This window comes from Phalacrocorax carbo, chromosome 8, assembly GCF_963921805.1.
Source record: "Phalacrocorax carbo chromosome 8, bPhaCar2.1, whole genome shotgun sequence".
In the NCBI taxonomy this organism is placed as follows: Eukaryota; Metazoa; Chordata; class Aves; order Suliformes; family Phalacrocoracidae; genus Phalacrocorax; species Phalacrocorax carbo.
In genome coordinates, this window is record NC_087520.1 from 15,841,118 (window position 1) to 15,861,067 (window position 19,950).

The window sequence follows — 19,950 nt, forward strand, 5'->3', positions numbered from 1 at the left end:
CACCTTCATTTGGCAAAATACACTTTGTAATTAATTAAAATTAATTGCTTGAAAATAACAACACAGCAAAGACAACTTTTAGTAGTTTCCATGTAAGTTATTATAAGTTACAAACAAGGTTTCTCAATAAGTGCTATATTTACATAAACTAGATGATGTCTTGCCCTCATTACTAGGATTCTACCAAGTGACAACCATATAACTGACAAGAGTGAAGATAATACCCTGCTGAATAAAGTGTCTTCTGAACACAATTTGAAGTTTAACATAAAGGATGAACTACAGATAAACAAATGAGGTCACATTATCACTGTAAAACAGTATTTTATTTTGGATATTTCTAAATATGTACCAGAACATGCACAGTATCTACCAAAAGTCTTGAGGTTTTATTTCATGTTTGTTTCAAATACCTGATAAACGACACGAAATTAAACTTCACTTAATTCCCTCATGTGTTGCATTGTTGTATTTTGAAAAACCCAGAACTCATAGCACTGAATGCTCTACTTCCTAAGCTCCTTCAACCAGGGATGATTAATAGTTCTGAGGTGTTTCAGGACCCTTATGGCCCGAATCTGGTGACTATACATCATAAATAATTTTGTTTCAGTACAGTGTGTTCTATATATTAAAAAAAAGCTGAGATCAAATATACATTAAAAGATAATGCAGAGTATGGAATAACATGCAGATGATTTCAACGCAAGTACAGGAAAGTATTCAGGTTTATCTTAAATCTCAGCCTTATTTAAAAAAAACAACACAGGAATATGTAACAGAAAATACTTTGTGACGGGAACAAGTGTTGACTTTTGAGACAAGAAAAGGTATATGAGGAAGACTTCCAAGTATCTTCTCATATTGTTACTGTTCCATGCCTAATAATCTGGAAGGACAGTATCAGCTGTCCTACAAGCAACATATTTCCCTGTTTCAAGACCTGCGCATCTTCACCCACAGAACACTTTCAGGGAAAACCCCCATCAGATACACTGCACATTGCAGTACAAACAGGTGTTAATTTAGGACACTAAGAGATTGCGCCATCATTAGGAAAGCACTGAGCTGCTGAAGTGTCTAGGAGAACAGACATAGTTCTAATAAATTTAGCATTAACAGCTACTAAAGAATGACCATTTGCAAAAAGCAACTGTGAAGTGTTGCTAGCTGGTTCAAGGAGCAGAGCCACCGCTTTGGCCAATAACCTTTTTAAAATAAAAACCTGTCTTCATTTTTACAAATTACAGTAACTCATTTTTAAGTACATAGTTATTTTTCTGATGATAGCCCTCTTTTCTTTGCACGATACCAATTAGTAGGTATGACTTCTTTCCCACTTTTATACCTTCACTATTTAAAATTTTCAGTGCGTTTGCAATTACTGAGGCAGACAACATCTTTTCTTTTAGAAAATAATTATTGCTGTAATAATCTGTAATTATGGTTTATAACAGCAATAATCCCAAAGAAATCAGTCATTACCATAGATCACGAGTAATCATTAACTACTGTTAATGACCCATTTCTTGGGGATTATTGTTTTAGTAAACCATGACCGCATCACTATTGATACAGAGAGCAAGACAGTATAATAAAATGAGATCCTAATATTGCATTAACTTATTTTGTAACATTAAAAGCCATTAAACATCTAAATTTAACTATGTATATCTAGGGGATATAACAGTTATTGTTCGATATGAGCACAAATGTTTAGTTTGCAGAAAAGAAACACAACATTTAAACTGCATCAAATGTTTTCTAATGCATAACAGCAATCCCCAGAGCACTGACACTGAAAGACTCCAGCTGACTGTTTCCCTTTGGCCCCCCATGACTGGGGAATGCAGTATAAATTCAGACTGCAGCTGGTCAGTGAAATCAGGACATTAATGAAAGTATCTTGGTATAGAATGACATTGGTATAGCAGCCAAATAAAAGTTGATAGGTGCATGGAAGAAAGTGGAATTAATAAAAAAGATGAGCAGGAGGTCTTATATAAATTAGTGAAAAAATGGCTCCTACACAGGGGAGAACTGGCATATTCAAACTGCCAACAATAGAACAGCAAAATCAATCACAGACATTTAATAGCATGCAAAGAAATAGCTGTATTATAGGGTAACCTGTCTCACCTTTTCAAAACAACACCATTTATCCATGTAAAGATGCAACAGCCATAAGATAACTATATTAGGAAAGAGCCAGTAGTTATAAAGACAATTTAAGTGAGACAACAGAGGACCAAAATAAGTATATGAAAAAATATCCCCAAAGTACTTATTATTTTCACAAGTTACGCTACAATAAATAACGCTTCTTGAAAATTAGCTAATTCATCTTAACAGAGCTGTATAAAATAAATTAAGGTTTTCAATTTTACATTAATTTTTACACACAGATAAATGCAAAAAGAAAAGTTAACATATTAATTTTCAAAAAATATTCATCAAGTTGCAGCTGAGTCCCATGAGGGCACCTGAGGCACTAAAATGTTGATTTTCAGAAATTAAAAGTTTTTACAGCTCTCATGCCTATAGTCTAAAGATGTATCAAGATGCTAAAACAAACACAACAATTGCCAACGTATATTATTTAATACAAAGGCAACTAGTGCAAATGTGGTGCAAGGCGACTTGGATCATTAATTCCTAGTTCAAGAAAAGGTCTACGTATATCTGCCGTAAGATCATCACTCTTTTTTTCATATGCAAGTATATGGTTTTTGGCACATAAAACACAGTCTAAAAATTAAATTAAATACTAACCTTCCTGAACTGTGATTTCTAATGGATTCCTACTAGAAGAGTGCAATAGTTTTTGGTAGTTTTGTGCATTTTGGTCAAACAACTGTACAAGAAGTGTACAGGTCTTTTCGTATTCACACCTGCTAACTGTACACAGTTGCTCCAGCTGTTGGAAAACTGTAGCTGTATCATCCAGTGGATCTTCTAAGCCATCTCTGGAATAGAAATAAAAAGTAACCACTTAGCCACTACTGCTAAAAACCTGATGCTGTTTTTCCATTCAGATCTTGAACAATCACTGAACTGCTGAACTACAAAAGCCTTAGCAGCTCGTGCATACAACAGACAGACATAAGATCTAATTTTATTTCCATACATACACATACACACAAACACAGAGCAGTATTCTATTTGTGCTTTCCTCTTAACAAGTATTTTGAAAAGCGAAGAAGGAAGATTAGGTTGGCAGTATGAACACAGAAAGGCAAAGTCTAAAGAACTAAGGTCTACTGTACCTGAACAGAATATTAACATGCAGCATCTTTCTTAGAGAATGATGGGAAGAAAGAATGGAATACTTCGTAGGAATGGATTTTGCATGTTCATCAAATTAAGCACAAGACCATGATACCAAAGCCAACAAGCAAGCTTCAGTAAAATTCCATGCAACTGCTTTATAAATCTTTATTTTATTCTGCTGTAAACAAGCTGTGACCCTATGGAATGCCTGTAACAAACAGACCAATAGGTCTTGCCATAAAGTGTAACTATACTCATTACACAAATCACAATAGGAAAGGTTTATTCATCAGAGGGTTACCCTTTCGTTGCACAGGGAACAATCAACCTACGGATAAAAAAAAAAATCCAAAAAGCTAACAAAGCTAACAGTGCTAACATCCAAACTTTGAAAGATATACACTGGGTGAAAATCCCAATGTTCAAGATGGTCTGAAACAGACCTTTTATCAGGTATTTACAAATATTTGAAATAAACGTTCTCCTCCTACTTTGTAGAAAAGCATCCTACTGTAGATGCCTTGTAGAAGGTGTTTCCCAGGGCTCAGTTTTGGAGTCAGTCTTGTTTAATACCTTTATCAATGATCTGGATGAGAGGATTGAGTGCACTCTCCGTACATTTGCAGACAACACCAAGTTGGGCAGGAGTGTTGATCTGCTTGAGGGTAGGAAGGCTCTGCAGAGGGACCTGGACAGGCTGGATCAATGGGCCAAGGCCAATTGTATGAGGTTTAACAAGGCCTAATGCTCAGTCCTGCACTTGGGTCACAGCAACTCCATGCAACACTACAGGCCTGGGGCAGAGTGGCTGGAAAGCGGCCCGGCGGAGAAGGACCTGGGGGTGCTGGCTGAACATGAGCCAGCAGTTTGCCCAGGTGGCCAAGAAGGCCAACAGCATCCTGGCTTGGATCCTGAATAGTGTGGCCAGCAGGACTAGGGAAATGATCGTGTCCCTGTACTCAGCACTGATGAGGCCACACCTTCAATATTGTCTTCAGTTTTGGGCCCCTCATACAAGGAGGACATTGAGGTCCTTCTTGGCATTCAGTGGCTCTGTTGAGAAGGACCTGGGAGTGCTGGTGGACAAGTTGACCAGAGCCAGCAATGTGCCCTTGTGGCCAAGAAGGCCAACGGTATCCTGGGGTGCATTAAAAGGAGTGTGGCCAGCAGATCAAGAGAGGTTACCCTCCCCTTCTACTCTGCCCTGGTGAGACCACATTTGGAGTACTGTGTCCAGTTTTGGGCCCCCCAGTTTAAGAAGGATTTGGAACTGCTTGAGCAAGTCCAGTGGAGAGCGACCAAGACGATCATGGGGCTGGAGCATCTCCTTTATGAGGAAAGGCTGAGAGACTTGGGTTTCTTTATCCTGGAGAAGACTGAGGGGGGATTTCATCAATACCTATAAATATCTAAAGGGTGGGTGTCAGAATGATGGGGCTAGGCTCTTTTCAGTGGTGCCCAATGACAGGACAAGGGCCAATGGGCACAAGTTGGAACACAGGAAGTTCCACCTCAATATGAGAAAAAACTTCTTTCCTGTGAGGGTGACAGAGCAGTGGAACAGGCTGCCCAGGGAGGCTGTGGAGTCTCCTTCCCTGGAAACATTCAAAACCCCACCTGGATGTGTTCCGGTGTCCCTACTCAAGCAGAGGAGTTGGACAAGATGATCTCCAGAGGTCCCTTCCAACCCCTACCATTCTGTGTTTCTGTAATTCTGTGAGGTGCTGAAGCGTGTCCAGAGAAGAACACCAAAGCTGGTGAAGGGTCTGGAGAACAAGTCTTATGAGGAGCAGCTGAGGTAGCTGGGGTTGTTTAGCCTGGAGAAGAGGAGGCTGAGGGGAAACCTTATTGCGCTCTACAACTACCTGAAAGGAGGTTGTAGTGAGGTGGGGGTTGGTCTCTTCTCCCAAGTTACTAGCGACAGAACAAGAGGAAATGGCCTCAAGCTGCATCGGGGAGGTTTATTGGATATTGGGAAAAATTCCTCCACTGAAAGAGTGGTCAGGCATTGGAACAGGCTGCCCAGAGAGGTGGTAGAGTCACCATCCCTGGAGGTATTTACAAGTTGTGTAGACATGGCACTTCAGGGCATGGTTTAGGAAGCATGGTGGTGTTGGGTTGGCGGTTGGATTTGATGACCCTAGAAGTCTTTTTCAACCTTAATGATTCTAAGAATCATTAGTTCCTCATTCACCCTTACTCAAACAGGAGAATAGCTATTCAACCCCCTAAAGGGGCAGAAGTGACTTTGCTTCCATGGTTCCAAGCTACTTATTTCTCTGTCTGAAGGACCAGCAGGATGGCTCCTAAATGGAGGTTGATATTATTGACTATACTGGTTTTTAAGAAAAATGGTCATTCCAGAAAACAGTATTTGTTTGCAAAGATATCAATTAACCTCCTTGGAGCAAACAGAAGAAGTCTTATGAAATCAGCTCCCAGACATCCCATGTTTCTCAAGAACGGTCTGGATGTTTGATATTGAAGTCTACATTTTATATTGCTGTCTACAGAAATGCCACAACTGATGATATTTATCCCGTAAGAGAATAAGACAATACCACAGTGGTATACAAATCACTCAGAGCTAGGAACAGATACATGCCAACAGCATTACCAAGACTGTTAAGAATGACACACCCTGGTAGAAAAGATGATCAGTACCTTCCTCATTTGCTCCCTGTTGGCTTTTTTCACAGATTAGAAAGCTCAATCCTCCACAACGTAACAAGGACGTCCAGAAAAATCTCTCATCAGTGCCAAACAAAGAAACTGCATTTTCAGTGCTGATGGTGATCCTGATGAAGACAACAGCACATTTCAATGGAGCTGGTCATGCCAGATGGTTTGACCCAGAAGCTCAGCCCTGCTGAGTGCTCCAAGTCTGGAAGCTGATACAGAATGTACCACTCAGTAGAGAAGAAAGCTGAGACATGAAGGTTCAACCCTGAGATTCCATTACAGAAAAGCTGAATGAGAAGATAAAGTGAAAATGCCAAAAGAAGAATAGGCTGGTTGAGAGAAGGCCCAGGAAAACTGGCTGCACCTGCAATCAGCTGCTCATCCTTCCCTGTTCTAGCACTGGAACACTGGAAGCACCCCTAGGTAGTATTAATTCCGGTTCTTGAGACAATGATAGAGAAGTTCACTATTTTGAACTGTTACGAAGTCAGCCTTTAACATACCTATGGTGATAATATAAGGCAAATAACACTAACTACAGCCTAGTCACTGAACAGTAAGATGACAGATTACATAATTTGCAGACATGAGATTTTGGCCAAGTTGAGACAAAAGGACAAATATGGTGAAGCTGAATGCGCTTCCTCACACAAACTGAACAAATGACATCACCTCAGTAATGTAAAATTGAAAAGGAAAAGCAGATGTGGCTTGTTCTGCAGTCCCATGGTCTGACAGGAGATCCTACCAGTAGGAATTCATATAAACCCTTTGAGAAAATTAAATCCCAGCAATCTAAACACTTTTTTCCTATTTGCTATATTATGGCGTAAACTATAAGGTCATTTACTTAAACTATTAAGAAGAAGATTTGAACTAAGAAACTTTAAATTGGCCAATTTCAATCTTGCCACTCTCTAGCTTGTTCTATTTAGTCTCACCCTTTCTTGTGCATGGGGTTCATTCTGCTTTCCCCCATTACTCTACCCTCCATGGCCCTAGAAAGTGACTCACTGAGAAAACATGTCACAGCTGAACAATATATTTAAGTTAGATAGTCTTAAAAAAAATGGGTGGGAGAATAGGCTTTTTCCAAAACAAAGGCCCATGAGAGGAAAATCAATTAGAATTTACATTTGATTTTGGCATCGATTTAATAAGCAAAAGGAGTAAAATTATATCAGCCAATTATATAATCTAAAGAAACTGCCATGGTAATCAGAACCAGTGTACATACATTTTAAACATAACCAAAGTATATTATGCCAGCAAATCAGAAAATTAAACATTCCGTATTACAGTTTTAAAGTTGCAATTACAAGTTTACCTTATAACTACAGGAACACATTCCAGTCTAGAAGTAATATAAGCTTTTGTTATCTCAGGTGCATATGTATCTAAGAGGTGGGGTTCTGCCGTTTTCACAAAAGGTACAGATGCTACCATTCTTTGCCACAGAGTTAGCAAATAATGAACACTATTTGGAGCGAACTCCCAGTGCTATAAGAAAACAAAACATACTTCTGTTAAAGCATCCCAGTGTGAAATTTTAGTTGTGAAACATGACACCTTTATGTTAAGTAGTCTTATTCATTCACGTAACTACTGAACTGAGTAGTTAGAACTGAGATATACTATGGCACACATTTCTAGAGTAGATCCAGAATTACTTGTAGGCATTCTTTCCTCCTTCAAGTGAAATCCACGATTCAAAACCCAGATCTAGGCCTAGATTCTTACACAGTTGTCCTGGTTTTGGCTGGGATAGAGTTAGTCTTCTTCCTAGTAGCTGGTATAATTCTGTGTTTTGGATTTAGCATGAGAATAATGTTGATAACACACTGATGTTTTAGTAGGTGCTAAGTAGTACTTACACTAAGTCAAGGACTTTTCAGCTTCTTATGCTCTACCAGCTGAGAAGGCTGGGGGTGCACAAAAAGCTGAGAGGAGGCACAGCCAGGACAGCTGACCCCAGTTGGCCACGTGATGTCATGCTCAGTATATAAAGCCGCAGAAAAGCTCGCTGGGGGGCCGCTGCTTGAGGACTGACTGGGCATCAGTCGGTGGGTGGTGAGCAACTGCATCATGCATCACTCACTTTGTATATTATATTATTATTATTATTATTTTATTTTATTTCAATTATTAAACTGTTCTTATCTCAACCCACAGACTTTCTCACATTTACTCTTCTGATTCTCTCTCCCACCCCAGTGAGGGGGAGTGAGTGAGCTGCTGTGTGGTGCTCAGTTGCTGGCTGGGGTTAAACCACGACAACAGTGCATGATGAGATTTAAGTGCTATAAAACAGCCATCCAGAAATCCTAAATGTTGAGTGGGAAACTGTCTACAGCCACCTAACAGGAAATGTAAAGAACAGAAATGCATCTCAACTTTCTTTTCTGTTCCAAGCTTATGGAGTTACCATTGGCAATTCAGGAATTCAAAGGCCAAAATCTTCTCCTAAAGCTCACTATCTTCAGCTGTTATCCTGAAGACCAGAGAAAGACTCTGGAGGAAATGGTAAAATAACAATTGTAGTATTACTCGAACAGTGTGCGTGCCTTTATCTTGGTGTGTTTCAAAAATAAATCTGTAAAATTTTTAGCACTCTGAGAATCTTGATCCCGTGATACGTGTCTTTCTCATACACATATGCATCCCTCAAAACTTTAGACAGTATTCCACATAGCTACTGAAACCAGCTCAGATGGGAACTTAGTACTCAGCAGCTCAGCATATAGGCAACTCTGTGTACACACACACACACACACACATATATATATATGCACAAAAGCAAACCACAAGAACCTAGCCAGTGTAGGCACTTTGAAGTTTACATGGGAGTGTAGCTGTAAGTATTTTGGGATTGGATAAAGGGTTTAGTTTGTTGGATTTTTTTTTTCCAGGGTGGGGACTAAGGCTGAAGGAGTAACATCTATCTATCTCCTACTTCAGTGGTCATTTTCATCTTTAAATCTGCTCCCATTACAAAACTTCATAGGAGGAGTGGGAACTAGCTCTAGAGAATTTAGAAATCTCAGATACATCACTGACAAAACATATTTTTACATAAAGACAAGCCTCACCACCTCCCCAAAAAACACCAACATGCAGAACCAGGGTCAGCCCTCTTTGTCGTTCAAGAGTTGAAGACTTCTGCATATATTCTTACCTGTAAGCTAGTAACAGTAAAATTTGCTATAAGTTGGATGACTTCTGGGTAATCTTTCACCATTACTAGCTCTCCTAGTTGATAGTTTGTCTTTAGCCGAGCCAAAAACCGACAGAATTCATGGTAATTACCCGGATCAGATAAACCCTAAATTTGAAGAAGCAAATTTTAAAAAGTTAACAGCTTAACCTAATAGAAATATTTAAAGCACTATTGCTAACTGGGTGACAATTCTATTTGCATATTTGCTTCGTTTTGGATAGAAAAGTCAAAGCAAACAGATGTCTGGCTGAAAGTGGTTTTGATAGAGTCAGTAAATTAATGAAGACTAACTAGAAAAACAAATCTACATCTGTTTTAGCATTTTAAATAAATAAAATGAAAAATAAAAAGATACCTGTGGATTTTCAAGTATTTGTTTCACTCCTTTGATTAGATTACCAAGATACTTGGCACGTTCTGGGTTGCTGAATAAAGATCTCCTTGTAGAAGCAAACTGAACTAAACAAGAAAGTGCCTGAAGAATAAAAAAATACTCTAAGATTAAAAAAATATAAACTTTCAGAAGTAATGTTTGGAGAAATACAACCTACTGCTGTATGTAGTACATTCTGTGGCTAAGGATTATTTTTGCAGCAATGTCTATATGATCATTGAACACCAATATGGCTCAGTTTTAAAATTTCCTTTCACAAGAGCTTTTGACTTCATCAAAATAATTAAGTGGATGTTTTCTATGTCGCTGAGTAGTGCTGAATTTGGGGAGGAAAGATTTGAATGCTTTCAGATTCAGAAATAAAAACTAGGGATGAAGTTCAAAGAAAAGACATTGTGACCGGGCACTGAGCCAGGGGACTCATAACATGCTAATACACAAAATAAAATAGGGTCTTTTGGACAAAGTACAGATGTAAAAAGACTATTTTCCATGATTACTTGAGTGTAAATCACTACATGTCACTTACTAACTGAGACAGCATTGGTGGAAGGGAATGATATAAGTCAAAAAACAGGTCCAAGGTCTCTGGCTCCAGGAAAACTACGGAAAAAGATAAGTTGGTTTTATCACTCTCTACAAGCAATAATTATGTATCCTTATTTTAATAGAATCATCTTCTTTTTAACAGAAACAATAAGAGTGAGATATCACTGTAGTTGAGAATAAGCTATGAATAGATAAAATAATTAGTTCATTGTACAATATTAAACAAAGCACTATTCTCTCTTCATCACATTTAACCTATCCTATAGCTCAACAAATACTTCCCTTAAACTGCAGATGATGCAATAGTTTGTCAGTTGCTTACAGAATGCTGTTCTGTAATACATATAGGTAAACTCATTTATTCAGTTTAATTAATTAATTACTAATTAATACAGTAAGACAAGACAGATCCCAGATACTAAGGATTAATTTAGTCTGTATTTAAACAAAAGTTTTTAACAAAAGTTCCAGATACTAGCCTGAAGTCTACAGACCAATAAACAGGAAAAATCCCCAAACTTTAAACACCAAGTTACCAATTCACCATGTAATCACATCAAATGAACTATAAAATTACCCTATTTTATGAAGGGGTAACAGCAGGGTAGAAAAAGTTCACCAATAATTCACAATTAAGTAATCCCACAAATTAAGTAACATTTCAAAGTTGTTCGATTTAGAAGCATTATTTTATATGAAGCCTTGTGTAAAATAAAGCATCATATAACACAGGTTGATTTCCTTAGGCACTCTTTGTGTTTAATGACAAAAGGGAGATCCATCCATGGACAATTTAATGTACCTAAACTAAAATCTTGGGAAAACCTACGCGCTTCACCTTCCTAGTGGGTCTTGGGAAATTACTGTCACTTGCCCAAATTCAATGTTTTGTCAGTATTCTCCTGCTTGCCATATATTCTTGCTCTTCATCCCTCACACTGCAATTAGAGGCTACTGTACATTAATGGAGAAGGAATGGAGTTATGCGTGGGCACTGATGAGGAACAGAATTGTTGAAATAAGGAGGAATATCAAACACTACAGAGTATCATACTATATAGGTAAGTCCCATCTTGGGTACGGGAAACTGTGTACCTGCTTTAGCTAGATGTAGCAGACTTCCAGTCAGACTCTGATTTTGCTAAGAGGCAAGATAAATTAGCCTACAAGGACCTCCATGCTGCTAGTGCTAAACTGCGTCCATTACCCAAGGTAATTTCATTAAAGCTAGCTTGGACATATTTATACCAGACCACAGTCTGCACTGTATGAGCCCAGAAAGTCAAACCTCTGGAGTCTAAGAATCAAGATGCAACCCTTCTGCTGCCTTCATTAACAAGCCCACATACTAGAGCAAACAAGCACACTAAAAAAAAAAATTCACACAGTTTTCTCATCAGGAAGAGGACAAGAGAAAACAGACATGCTACAAATGCTGTACCTCTTCAAGGTGTTCGTTTGTCAGGGGAGAGAATAGTACTCAGTGTCTAATTAGAATAATTTGATTTACTGTGAATATCTATGTTATAGACTACATTTATTATTTCTGTCTGTAAAAATAACAATAGGAAGAGTGTGAGAGAAATAAAAGACGACGTTTACCAATAACTCACCAGCAAAAAACTCTACTCCATATTAAAAATTATATTATATTTGCAAGTATTGTGACAAAAGTTACACAGTCCACAGGGTATAGACTTCAGACTATTAACAGTTATGATCTTTTCTTACTTGTTCTCCAGTTTGTTGGAATCTGCACAGTGCAGAGGTCATCTGCGGATTCATCAGCTGAATTTCCAATGAAATCAAAATTAAGACAATTTAATACAAGCTTCAAGAGTTGCATTGCTAGACTTTGTTGCCGTTGGTCCTGAAGGGTTACAGGTTTTGCCAAGAGCTAAGGAGAAAGAAATCTTGTTAGGTCACCTACACAGAACATGCTTTAAAAACAATTTAGAAAAGGAAAATATTTGGATGTAAAACTCAAAGTTCAGAGCAAGAGTACACATACTAAGAGAAAAATAAATCCTTCAACAATAAAAGGTATTGCTTTTCCTTAGAGGCAAGGTGAAACTCAGTATTACCACCTCAGAGACAGCTTCCATGTCACGTTAAAGCTCCCAGACTTATAAATAATTTTTAAAAGCCAGGTGAAATAATCCTTTTGGATAAAGTACTTATAAGGAGAACTTAGCGTGTCACTGATACTGTCTGTTAACACAGTGCTAATGTTTGCTGCAGAAATTAAACTCTAAGGTTCCATGTTCTTGTCTTTCAGTTACTCCAGACCAGTGTGGAGTATATGCCATATACATCATATGGGTAAAAAATATCTCAACAATTGGTTATTTTTCAGTTTGATGTCCAGGCTACTAAACAGTATGAGCTTCACAGTATGCGTACTCAAGCACCGTTCCTTTGGCAAGTTTAGAAAAACCTGGCATTAAAAAGCAATGCAATGAACAGTCTGTAATCCGAATGCAACTATTTACAACACCTGTTTAAATACAGCTGTCAGTGTCTCCACTGCTTTATAACCCCTGTAGTGTCAGAATAAAAAGGTACTTTGTAAGCAAAACAATCTGTTGGGATTTGGAAGTCTATACTCAACATACCGTGTAAGAACACATTTTTATCAATCCCCTTCTGTAATTATAATTTAAATAACATTTTATCTTAAAGAAATTACTACCTCAAAATGACACACACAATATAAAGGCACTGAAAACAAACCTAAAATTCGTTAGTCACTGATGCATAATTTTGTCTGGAAAAACAATAAAATAAATGCAAATGCAACAACTTTATCTAGTTCATCTGTTCCTTATTTAGATTCAAAGTTGCATCTCAAGTTCATTAACAAAAATGTTTTAAATTCCAATTATAGGAATTAAAGTCAACGGTGTTTCATGTCTCATTAACTTGATAATAACTGCTGCACCACATTAGAATTGACACTAAATTATAAATTTGGCTTTGAAATCAATGTTGAATTTCTGTATGTCTTGTATAAACATAACCTGTTTTGCCACCAATCCTCTCTGTAACTTTTAAACTCTTGGAATTATTTTAGTTATTCCACATTTGTTAGTTGAGTGTATTTTTCACTGTATTATAGACACCGAAATATTTCTAAAACCAGCTTCATATACTAAAGTTGGCATTATAAAGATACTAATTATAATTTTCTTATATTTCTGTCTGGAAATCTGTGTGATGTCATTCAGACAAACCTTTCAATGTATGAGACACTAAATAAGGACCTGTAGACCAGCTGAACCTGAAGAAAGCTAGGAAGTGGCTGCTGCACCATACAGGTTCTCACAACTACATTTATTGTTTTGATGTGTAATGGGGTTTACTATATCAAAGAAGGTTCTTTCAAAAATATCTAATTCTTCTTTAAAATTATGTGTGATTTCTCCAGTAATATGCAATTACAACACTGATTTAAAACATCCTGTGTACACTAGCAGAGCATTTCCTTTTTAGAGGTAAGGGCTTACACATTGTTTAATTACTCTGTATAATAAAAAAAATACACTGCCATCTGAGCAGTGGCAGCTGACCACATGTGCCCTTCAAACTTATTGCAAATGTGAGGTAAAACATGCTAGTTAGACTAAAAACATACTGTGAAAGAAATTTAAGCTAATACAGTTTATCTCCTATTTTATAACAGTACCTTAATCACGCACCCTGAGAATTATACCTCTAGCCAAAAAAGCAATTGCTACTATTATCTGCTGACCCACTCTCATGGCATCTGTGTTTAAATTCTTAGCTTACGTGCCTGTGTCCAAATTTTAGCACCCAATTAATTTGTTTTTCAGAAAAACAAAATAAGCCAGCACTCCCAAATAAGTCAAAGAAAAGAGATTAGGCAATTTTAAAAAAATAAGCTGCTCTCAAAAGTACAGAGTTGCTTGAGCTTGACAGGAGCAGAATGGTACCTCATGGTGTCACTTCCACTGCTATGGAAGGCCTTGATTAGCACAAAATAGAAAGTGCAAATTCTAGCTTTGGTCTCCGTTCAACCTACCTGATCCTGAGAGACCTAGCTTACAGCATGCTGTTCTTCACCACCTCCTGTCAAGGCTTTTGAGAAGCTGCAGCCTGAATCACCCCAAAATGTTACAGAAAGGATAAGGGAACTAGTAACAGAGAAAACCACCTTGGCCAGATTTGACTGTGCTGCCATACCACAAGATAAAGAATTTGTCTTTCTTCTTAGTCGCTCCTAGTTTAATAAATAATTCTTTTAGCAAATACTGAGATGGTAGGCCCAGCAAAATTGAGATACAATTAAATTAAGACAAACATCAAAAAAGAAGACAAGCTTAGAATTTAGATATTTCACCCTTTACGGCAACACATATAGAGAGATGGCACAGAGGGAAAGACAGAGAGAGCAAGAGAGGAGGAAGATCAGCATTATTGTCTTTGAATGTTTTCTTTGGTCACCTGAGTTTAATCGGTGCCATGTAATCCATTTAAATACACAATTCATCAATTCAGAAAATATTAAGGACTCAAACTGGGATAATTATGATGGTAACAATTTAGGTTCAATTATAAAAATCCTCACCTCCTTCAAAAGAGAGCACGCAAGCATCAGTATGTCCTTTAGAGAGGTGTCACGGAATGAGGTAGCTATTTTACGATGTTTTGCAGAAGGTCTTGAATAATCAACCTAAGAAAAGTTAGGACATAATAAACAATGCTCCCTTCTTTGCTAAACTAGATGATAGGTATATCTGGCAGATTAATTATTTTATACTAGAAATTAAATATAAATATAGGTCTTGACAGCTTCCTGAAGCGCCTCCTTTTTTCCCTTTAAGGCTATCTGTCCTTCTGGTAGAAAGGCCTGAGGAACTTCCTCAGGTTAAGATGTAGGCAAAAGAAAATCATTAGCAGAAATACAATTGCAAAAGTTGATCATTCAGTTTGCTTTACTAGTTCTAATGACTGTGACAAGAGAAACTTTAGCCCGTATCAGATATGGTATGCATCTGGTTCAGGCAGAGTCCCTACACTAAGAATTTCTTCTCTCTATGTATTTTGGCAGGCGGAGGAAGGTGTTAATCCCTTCATGTCTAAGAAATGTTTCTCCAATCATTTTTATGAAGGGCAGAAACATCCAACACTGCTTTATCAGTAATACGTACATCCCTTGCAGAAGGAAAAAAAAAACCAAACATGCTTACTAGATTCATTTCCTGAGTCAGTTCTGAGAGAATCATTACTCCTATTATATAATGGTCCACAGTGCCCTACAGAAAAAAAAAGATAAGATTGCTCAAACATCACAGCTTTTATTTAGTATTTTCCAATATTTCTAGAATCAAAAGGAATTTTTAGGCTGAGATATCCTAAGCTGTTTAGAAGACTTACATGCCAAATTCTATCATTATTAATAGAACTAGACATTCCAACTGCCTAATTAGATCTGAAAAAAGCCTCATCATAAATTTAAAGAATTGTATAACAAAACCCATCCGAAAAATACACTCTAAATAACCGCAATTTAGAAATTCACTATTACACATTTCTCAAAGGTCTGTTCAGTATTCTAAAGCTGGTAAGACAAGCAGCATGAAATTCAAACCACTAAAAAAAATTAAGCTATGCACAGATGAAAAAGATCACAGGGCACTCAGGAAAAAAAAGTTTTGAAATGCTACCTATGCAAAAAACCTAATTCTTCTCCCACCACAGTAATATACAATGGATTGGTTTGAACTGAATGGTATATTCCATCTCTGAGATCTTGTGTCTAAAAAGTGAGGCAGTACGTGTCAAATGTTTGCATCTGAGGGTACAATTGGATCATCAGTATTTAAGTTTCTTGGAACATTTCAAAATTCAGATACAATGCAGAATTTTGCATTTAGTTAATAAAATTTAGCTGTCTTCACTGAGCATTTGTAGAAAAATCTGCTTTGTTAAAAACAATTAAAACCAACTGCAGTTAGGCCTTGTCACTGAGTCGGGGGAAGATGTCTATGTCTACTTTCACAGCTGCAGTTTGCAGCCTCAGCTCCCCCAGTGTCCAAAAGAAGTGTCATTCTTGTCAAAATTTTCCTGATATTTGTCATAACCACACTCATTTTCACAACTCTGAAGATCACCCGGAGTTCAGCTAATGAAGAACCTGGCTACTTAGCAAGTGGCCTAACTTTTCACTGTCACCTAGTTTGTATTGTCATTTGCACCAAAGCAAATCAAAAGTGAAAATTTCAGAGAACTAGAACTCTCAAGCAAAATTTATATTGTTGTCCTATCTGCATTCAGGAGGATTAAACACCTTATACTGTAATTTGAACACAACTTTCTTTTATATTTCAAATTCTTAAAATAGTCTATACGAATATTCCTTAGACGACACAAACCTGCAAGAATGGAAAAATGCAACGTCTCCTTTTTCACAGGTCTGAAAACCTGTGTGTTGAATTATGAAGGAATTCAGAACAGAGCTGCAGACATAGCTGCTAATGTCTTTTTCTATATTAAATCACACTCAGATTCACACTGGATGAAGTTCAATCTGGAATGCTAATGCATATGTATTTGAAACCTCCATATGCTAATTATTAACATATATTAGTACTGTTTAGGGATTTTTTTTTCCCCAATTTTTATCTACAATTTAATTCACTAGTAGATCTACGGCTTAATTTTCTTTTCTACAGGAATTCTTAATTTAACTAAAGAAATCTCTTAAGAAGCTAAATTTTATACTTAAATCTCTATTTTTAATGAGCCACACACTAAAGAGTCACACTGCAATCATTTTAATAATAAATGCAAAATCCAATTACAGTACATTCATAAAAATAACTGCAATATGGTGGAGAAGTGTACTTGAGTTTGTTTTTAATAAACAGAATATTGCAACTTATCTTTTATTAGTCATTCCCAATGTAACTCAAAAAGTACATTAACTTGAATGGTATTGTAAACATAGTAAGACTGAAAAACAAATGAGAAACTCATTGACAAGAAACATGAAGTGTTAACTTGACATTTTCCTGTTGAGTTGCCAGGATCACCAACACAAACACACATCATGGATCATTTTGGAAGTAAATCTCCAAATAGCTTAATTTTTCTAGTTATTTTTTCCTCAAAATAAGTACTAGGCTTTACATTCACACAGACGCTGAGAAAGATTAACTCATATTAACTTTTTAAGCAGATTACCCATCTCCCAGAAAACTTTTAAAGAACCTTTTTATACATGTTAAATGTACGAAATAACATGTTAAATGTGTGAAATAACCAAGTCTGGCTAACAACTCATGACATCTAATCACTTTCTCCAAACTTACTTCACAGAGGATGCTGTATATCTTTAGCCACTGTGTCTGACAGTATTTACTCTAGATCTGACATGTAAATTTGCATAGTGGACAGTCCATAGCTGTGGCGATTCATAGCCAATGACTGCACTTTGACATTAGGAGAAATTATTTCTGATTTTCAAATACTATGTACCAAGATCACCTCTATACCCTGTAATGCATCTTCTTTATAACAGTGACCAATGCAGTAGGGGAACAGGAAATAATGTGGAAGGAAACGTAAAACAAGACCATTCCTGCCTCATCCAATTACTGGAGAGGGAAGATGCGTGATCCTTCCACATTCCTACCTAGAATGCATCATTTTTGTGATATGTTAGATCTAGACACATACGCTAAAACAAGCCAAGTTATAAAAACACTTTAACTTTATTATCTATCTCCCTACATTGTACACCATAATCCTAGGAGACACAGAATGTATTTTTTTTTTCCTTTCACTCCTCATTACATGTATGGAGAGAGAACATACATACGTGCAGGTATTGAAGTACCCACGCACACAAATATGAATCATCAATTTCTCATAAAGTGAAGAAGGAATGGGGCAAACAAGGACCACAACCACATAACAAATATATACACAGTGTCTTGCAATTTTGAGTACCACTATTCGAACTTTACACAAGCTTTCCTCAGTAACTTCAGAAGCAGGGGTATCTAGCGGTATCTGCTAAAGTGCCGGTGAAGTCCCACTGCTTAGACAGAAAAGCAACAATATAAGACCATAACAGTGAACACTCCAACAAACAGCATATAAAGGTATCTTTTTTGATCAACCCTCTATAACAGGCACTTGAAAAAATACATCTGAACTAATTCTAGAACTGAACAGTTCAGCACAATTTTAGCTGCCATCATTACAAGAATCACAATCAGACTCATGCTTTAAAACATTTCAGTCTTACTCTTCAGATGGTGCTGCACCAGTGTTTCTAACCAGGTAACTGGAGGTAACGCTATCAGAAATGTATCTCCACATCAGTTGAAAAAAATTAAGGCATTAAATAGAATGGCTTGACAACAGGGGCTGATGTTCTACAACCACACTATGAAGAAGTGCTTAGAAAAAAGAAAGCCAACAAGAAAACATGTCAGCTCTAAGAATACTGTGAGGCATCAAAATCCACAAACTCACACAAGTATCAAACCTGCCATTCACTGTAGGGCTATCTTCTGTTTAAGCAATGCTCTTCACACTTTTTCCCACCCAAGTATATAACAACTCAGTGACATAACATGCCGATCACCAGAAATGAAGAGGTCCAAACAGAAAAATATGGCAGAAGTGAACAATTGTTTCCTACCTGCAAAAATTTTTTTACATCAGTAATAACGTCTCTGAAGATGAGCTGATCTTTTAGTGCCTCAAACCATCCTAATTTTGTAATTTTAGCAATGACTTGAACAAGAGCTTGGATGACAAAAGGAGCCAGTTTGGGTTGAGATGCTACATAGTGCAGAATGTAATTTCCTGTAAAGAAGCATTTTGAAATGAGCAACACAATTCTTCTGCAAAGAAAATGAATTAAATGGTTCTAATAGAAACTTAAAGCATGGAATTAAATAAAAAACAACAAACCAACTATACTCTTATGGTTAGTATATTTAGTAACACAAAGCACATTACATACATGATCATTATTCTAGGACACATATGACAACAGTTTTTTAATTCAGAGAACACAGGCAGGTAAAACAGGGTAATTTTTCATTACAATCCCATATACTGGGCACTGATTATTTCACTATGTAACAGCAGCTCTCACAGCCAGCTCAAGATACACAAAAGTTTTTTTCAGACAAGAGTCCTTACTGAATGTTCTCAATTCAAACTAGAACATCCCCTTGGGTAATGCACATTGCAGCTGCAGAAATTCCTCTCTAACTAGAAGGAAGTTAACCTGTTCCAAAAGCTGTTGAAATACATAAAGTTGATTGAAGTTAATTTTTACGTGAAAGAACATTGAAATATTTTATCAGAAGTGGATTCTCGGCAACACATTTCATAGTACCACTATCCACAGAACTGATAAAACAGTGCAGATTTTCTAAAAATCCAAATTGAACCATACATTCCTCATGCAACGCCTTTCACTCTTCAGGACTTAACACGTACTTGCTTACTCTTTTAGGATATTGCAACTACTTTTAACATAGATCCTACAAAGTATGGAAAATTTTGTAGGATCTTAATCCTCCAAGTAAGAACTGCCCTGGAATGACTTCTACAGATGTTAAGAGCTGCTCATGAGCAATGTTAGATGTAAGTGACTGGCAGATGTACTAGCAGTATCTGCAGCTTTCATCCTTTACAACCATGAACTAAATCTCTAATGTCTTGTGGGACAAATACCAAACGTCTATCTTGACAAATGAGTATTTTTTTAAAATATGAAGTAATCTGAGCTAACATATTTATTTATTTTAATTTTGAAACAAGGAAATGTTATATGTGAGCTAATTGCAGA

General features: G+C 36.9%; 1 protein-coding gene across 4 annotated transcripts in view; it reads right to left on the bottom strand.

Annotated features, from left to right (window-relative positions):
* The window catches only part of RANBP17 (RAN binding protein 17), a 163,082-nt gene that overhangs the window by 137,799 nt on the left and 5,333 nt on the right, over positions 1 to 19,950 (bottom strand). For all 4 annotated transcript variants that reach the window (XM_064458903.1, XM_064458904.1, XM_064458906.1 and 1 more), the window contains 9 exons: positions 18,787 to 18,953; positions 15,323 to 15,388; positions 14,701 to 14,805; positions 11,844 to 12,009; positions 10,093 to 10,166; positions 9,525 to 9,644; positions 9,128 to 9,274; positions 7,280 to 7,452; positions 2,773 to 2,966 (listed from right to left, as the gene is read on the bottom strand). In XM_064458903.1, coding sequence (XP_064314973.1) covers positions 2,773 to 2,966; positions 7,280 to 7,452; positions 9,128 to 9,274; positions 9,525 to 9,644; positions 10,093 to 10,166; positions 11,844 to 12,009; positions 14,701 to 14,805; positions 15,323 to 15,388; positions 18,787 to 18,953 — 1,212 coding nt within the window. The remainder of the gene's footprint in view (positions 1 to 2,772; positions 2,967 to 7,279; positions 7,453 to 9,127; positions 9,275 to 9,524; positions 9,645 to 10,092; positions 10,167 to 11,843; positions 12,010 to 14,700; positions 14,806 to 15,322; positions 15,389 to 18,786; positions 18,954 to 19,950) is intronic.